Here is a 6,287-nt window from a genome sequence, read left to right as displayed (position 1 = left end):
TTTCAAAGATTAATGTTTGTCTTTCTTTTCTAGGCTCCACAGCGGGAGGAGGACCTCACCCTGGACAACGACGAGCTCATCCGTCTAGTCCAGGAGCGAGTCCCGTTGTGGGACACCCGTCACCAACTGCACTCGGACAACGTGGTGATCCGGCGGCTCTGGAACGAGGTGGCCGAATCGCTGATGGATGGCTGGGACAACGCCTCTCCCCGGGTCCGCAAGGATTTTCGTAAGTATTTAAATGCAGTGTGATGCAGCAGTGATCTTGGCCGGGATCACCCAACTGTGTGTGATGCTATTAACTCCATGGAGTTTCTATCATCACACACAGTTGGATGATCACAGCCTCCAGTGCATAGTCTTACTTTTTTCTTTTTTTTTTTTTCCCCACAGTGAACAAAGTCAGAACCCGTTGGCGCTCGATGAAGGACCGCTTCAACAGGGATATCCGTCAGGAGAAGCAGGTTCGCAGTGGTGCTGCGGCAAGGACCGGCACGAAGTACAGATACCATCGTGCCTTGGCATTTTTAAGACCGGTCCTTGCCTCCCGAACGTAAGTATTTTCTAGTTGTATTGTGTTTTATTCTGTGCTTTTCTATTCCACAGGAGTTGGCGATTGTTAATTTATGGTAGAAATTTCTTTCTTTTCTTTTCACAGCACCTGGAGCAGCACCCTGCAACCTGGGCCCGAAGCGGTCCTTCATCAAGCTGCCCCGGACCCCTCCCAGCCATCCATCAGCGAGGAAGCACCTTGCAGGTCTGCACCACAGTCATCTGGAGACCAGGAAGCTGGTCGCTCAGGTGTTCCCCTGTCTCAGGTCTCTGCCACTGGTTTTGCGGGCACTTCCCGCCAGCAGCGGCAGAGGACCTCGGACAGGCCTCTCATGCCCGAGTTCGTTGAATTGAGCTCGGTCTTTCAGAGTAGCCTCAAGGCACTCTCCGATAGACTTGAGAGTGGTTTCCTCCTTTTGGACCAACGCTACAAGTCTATCGAGGGTCGCCTTGAGCGCCTGGAAGTCGACCTCGCCAGACCAGCGCATCATTTTTATACACAAATAGCTCGGGACACGGCGGAACACCTTACCCCTGACCTCCAGTTGACTGTCATGCAGGCCTGCAACAATGCTTTTATGCAGGCTATGCAGCAGAGTAGGATTATGCAGCAGTCAGCGGTGGCATTTCCACCGGTGCCACCCCTGACTCGTTTTACAGCATTACCTACTTCAGCTGCATATCACTGCACAGCCACCACACTTCCAAGCCTCGCCGGACACCAATATACCGCCCCAAGTCCGAGTGCAGCTGGACACTTACCCGCCAACACCATGCCAAGCACTGCTCCTGCCTGGCCCACCACTGCTGCCGCCGCCACCACCACTGGATGGCCCGCCGTCACCACCCCTGCCTGGAGCGCCGCCACCACCACCACCAGCGGGAGGACCACCCCGGTATGGACCGCCACAGCCACCACGCCTGCATGGACCGCCACCACCACCAGCACCACCACCTCGGAGCAGCATCAGCTGGGGACCCGCATTCAATATTTACGGCCCCTGCCAGGACATCCACCACCACCAGCATGCCACAGCAGGTACAAGATCCTGGCAGGCGGTCCACAAGCGCCAGGCGGTCCCCCAGCTCCAGCCGGTCCACAGCCTCCAGGCGGTCCAGAGGCTCAAGGCGGTCCAGAGGCTCAAGGCGGTCCAGAGGCTCAAGGCGGTCCCCGGGGTCTAGCCAGTCCTCAGGCTCTAGCCGCTCTAGACAGGACAGCAGCAAGACGACGGGCCACCGTCATAAAAAACAAAGAGGAGGACTCTGACCCTCCCTCCTCCCTCACCTCCCACTTCACAACTTTCCTTGCCTCGGCTCCCTTCCCCCACTTCTTTGGTTCCTCCTTCCCCTAGAACCCCTTACTCCACCCAAAGCCGTTCCTCATCCCTCCACACCCCCCAGTTTCCACCAACTAATAAGTAAAATAAATGTTAAAGTTTTATTTCAAAATAATGTTTGGTTATTGTGTCTTTCGCCGCCTGCACACACTGCGCCGTACACTATGGTTTGTTTTTCTTTACTTTATACCGGATGGTCAGCCATCCAACTCTGAAAGGGATACTATATTTCAGATTTTTCTTTTTTTTATTTTATATATATATATATATATATATATATACACATATACAGTGGGGAAAAAAGTATTTAGTCAGTCAGCAATAGTGCAAGTTCCACCACTTAAAAAGATGAGAGGCGTCTGTAATTTACATCATAGGTAGACCTCAACTATGGGAGACAAACTGAGAAAAAAAAATCCAGAAAATCACATTGTCTGGTTTTTTTTTCATTTTATTTGCATATTATGGTGGAAAATAAGTATTTGGTCAGAAACAAAATTTCATCTCAATACTTTGTGATATATCCTTTGTTGGCAATGACAAAGGTCAAACGTTTTCTGTAAGTCTTCACAAGGTTGCCACACACTGTTGTTGGTATGTTGGCCCATTCCTCCATGCAGATCTCCTCTAGAGCAGTGATGTTTTTGGCTTTTCGCTTGGCAACACGGACTTTCAACTCCCTCCAAAGGTTTTCTATAGGGTTGAGATCTGGAGACTGGCTAGGCCACTCCAGGACCTTGAAATGCTTCTTACGAAGCCACTCCTTCGTTGCCCTGGCGGTGTGCTTTGGATCATTGTCATGTTGAAAGACCCAGCCACGTTTCATCTTCAATGCCCTTGCTGATGGAAGGAGGTTTGCACTCAAAATCTCACGATACATGGCCCCATTCATTCTTTCATGTACCCGGATCAGTCGTCCTGGCCCCTTTGCAGAGAAACAGCCCCAAAGCATGATGTTTCCACCACCTTGCTTTACAGTAGGTATGGTGTTTGATGGATGCAACTCAGTATTCTTTTTCCTCCAAACACGACAAGTTGTGTTTCTACCAAACAGTTCCAGTTTGGTTTCATCAGACCATAGGACATTCTCCCAAAACTCCTCTGGATCATCCAAATGCTCTCTAGCAAACTTCAGACGGGCCCGGACATGTACAGGCTTAAGCAGTGGGACACGTCTGGCACTGCAGGATCTGAGTCCATGGTGGCGTAGTGTGTTACTTATGGTAGGCCTTGTTACATTGGTCCCAGCTCTCTGCAGTTCATTCACTAGGTCCCCCCGCGTGGTTCTGGGATTTTTGCTCACCGTTCTTGTGATCATTCTGACCCCACGGGGTGGGATTTTGCGTGGAGCACCAGATCGAGGGAGATTATCAGTGGTCTTGTATGTCTTCCATTTTCTAATTATTGCTCCCACAGTTGATTTCTTCACTCCAAGCTGGTTGGCTACTGCAGATTCAGTCTTCCCAGCCTGGTGCAGGGCTACAATTTTGTTTCTGGTGTCCTTTGACAGCTCTTTGGTCTTCACCATAGTGGAGATTGGAGTCAGACTGTTTGAGGGTGTGCACAGGTGTCTTTTTATACTGATAACAAGTTTAAACAGGTGCCATTACTACAGGTAATGAGTGGAGGAAAGAGGAGACTCTTAAAGAAGAAGTTACAGGTCTGTGAGAGCCAGAAATCTTGATTGCTTGTTTCTGACCAAATACTTATTTTCCACCATAATATGCAAATAAAATGAAAAAAAAACAGACAATGTGATTTTCTGGATTTTTTTTTCTCAGTTTGTCTCCCATAGTTGAGGTCTACCTATGATGTAAATTACAGACGCCTCTCATCTTTTTAAGTGGTGGAACTTGCACTATTGCTGACTGACTAAATACTTTTTTTCCCCACTGTATATATACACACCCATATATATATATATATATATATATATATGTTTACATATATATATATATATGTATATATATATACACCCATATATATATATATATATTTACATATATACACATATATATATATATATACACCCATATATATATATTTACATATATACACATATATATATATATACACCCATATATATATATATATATATATATTTACATATATACACATATATATATATACACCCATATATATATATATATTTACATATATACACATATATATACACATATACATATATATACATACACATATATATACATATATATACACATATACATATATATATATATATATATACATACATATATATACACATACATATATATGTATACACATATATATACACATACATATATACATATACATATATATACACATATATATATACACATATATATATACTGTATATACACTCACTGGCCACTTTATTAGGTACACCATGCTAGTAAGGGGTTGGACCCCCTTTTGCCTTCAGAACTGCCTCAATTCTTCGTGGCAGAGATTCAACAAGGTGCTGGAAGCATTCCTCAGAGATTTTGGACCATATTGACATGATGGCATCACACAGTTGGCGCAGATTTGTCGGCTGCACATCCCTGATGCGAATCTCCCGTTCCACCACATCCCAAAGATGCTCTATTGGATTGAGATCTGGTGACTGAGGAGGCCATTTGAGTACAGTAAACTCATTGTCATGTTCAAGAAACCAATCTGAGATGATTCGAGCTTTATGACATGGCGCATTATCCTGCTGAAAGTAGCCATCAGATGTTGGGTACATTGTGGTCATAAAGGGATGGACATGGTCAGCAACAATACTCAGGTAGGCTGTGGCGTTGCAACGATGCTCAATTGGTACCAAGGGGCCCAAAGAGTGCCCAGAAAAAATTCCCCACACCATGACACCACCACCACCAGCCTGAACCGTTGATACAAGGCAGGATGGATCCATGCTTTCATGTTGTTTACGCCAAATTCTGACCCTACCATCCGAATGTCGCAGCAGAAATCGAGACTCATCAGACCAGGCAACGTTTTTCCAATCTTCTACTGTCCAATTTCGATGAGCTTGTGCAAATTGTAGCCTCAGTTTCCTGTTCTTAGCTGAGAGGAGTGGTACCCAGTGTGGTCTTCTGCTGCTGTAGCCCATCTGCCTCAAAGTTCGACGCACTGTGCGTTCAGAGATGCTCTTCTGCCTACCTTGGTTGTAACGGGTGGCAATTTGAGTCACTGTTGCCTTTCTATCAGCTCGAACCAGTCTGCCCATTCTCCTCTGACCTCTGGCATCAACATGGCATTTCCGGCCACAGAACTGCCGCTCACTGGATTTTTTTTCTTTTTCGGACCATTCTCTGTAAACCCTAGAGATGGTTGTGCGTGAAAATCCCAGTAGATCAGCAGTTTCTGAAATTCTCAGACCAGCCCTTCTGGCACCAACAATCATGCCACGTTCAAAGGCACTCAAATCACCTTTCTTCCCCATACTGATGCTCGGTTTGAACTGCAGGAGATTGTCTTGACCATGTCTACATGCCTAAATGCACTGAGTTGCCGCCATGTGATTGGCTGATTAGAAATTAAGTCTTAACACACAGTTGGACAGGTGTACCTAATAAAGTGGCCAGTGAGTGTATATATATACATATATATATATATATATACATACACACATATATATATTTTTTTTTTTTTTTTTTTTTTTTATGGTGGTTTCCCTTTCTTTCCTTTAACCTGGGCAGGTGAGTAGTGGAGTGTATTAAGACACAGTACACTGGGTACAGGTATAAAAAAAACATGTATTTTATTTTTTACCAAACAACAAAACTATTAAACCATTTGATCCTGCCATGCTACACGACCCACATCGGATAAAAAGAAGTCCGCAAATTGGTCCCTCATTTGGGCAACTTCGACTGATGACCGAAGAGGGTGCTGAGTAAAATCTGGCAAAGGGTTGGCAGCAGGTTCATCCATGTCAAAGTTCGGCCGCTCCTTTGCCATAACAAAATTGTGCAGAACCACGCACGCCTTCACCACCTCATCCACTGTTTCCATTTTGAGATTGATGGCGGTGCTGAGAATTCACCATCTGGACACTAGAATGCCAAAGGCGCACTCTACAGTCCTGCGAGCCCTCGTAAGCCTGTAGTTGAAAATTTTCTTGGGGTGGTCCAAGTCACGGCTGGAGTACGGCTTCAGCAGGTTTTGGCACATCTGAAATGCCTCATCCCCAACCACTACAAATGGCAGTGGTGGAGTTTGGGTTTGGGGAAGAGGCCATGCCAGTGGAAAATTGAAATGGTTGCCGTACAACCTCCGGCCCATATCAGTGTTCTTAAAAGTCTGGGAATCATTGCCCCGTCCAAATGCCCCCATGTCCACCGCCACAAACCGGCAGTCTGCATCCGCAATGGCCATTAGTACTGTGGAAAAGTACTTCTTGTAGTT

At 45.8% G+C, this 6,287-nt stretch overlaps 1 protein-coding gene across 1 annotated transcript; it reads left to right on the top strand.

Moving 5' to 3' along the window:
• Nucleotides 1–270: 270 nt before the first annotated feature.
• On the top strand, nucleotides 271–1,955 carry LOC141060639 (uncharacterized). Its single transcript, XM_073556954.1, has 2 exons — nucleotides 271–553; nucleotides 659–1,955. The coding sequence occupies exons 1-2, from the start codon at nucleotides 423–425 to the stop codon at nucleotides 1,902–1,904; spliced, it is 1,377 nt and encodes a 458-aa protein (XP_073413055.1). The 5' UTR covers nucleotides 271–422; the 3' UTR covers nucleotides 1,905–1,955.
• Nucleotides 1,956–6,287: the final 4,332 nt, after the last annotated feature.

Source organism: Dendrobates tinctorius, unplaced genomic scaffold, assembly GCF_039654945.1.
Source record: "Dendrobates tinctorius isolate UK_male_01 unplaced genomic scaffold, ASM3965494v1 ptg000241l, whole genome shotgun sequence".
Taxonomy (NCBI): Eukaryota; Metazoa; Chordata; class Amphibia; order Anura; family Dendrobatidae; genus Dendrobates; species Dendrobates tinctorius.
This window is presented reverse-complemented; position numbering and strand designations above follow the sequence as displayed.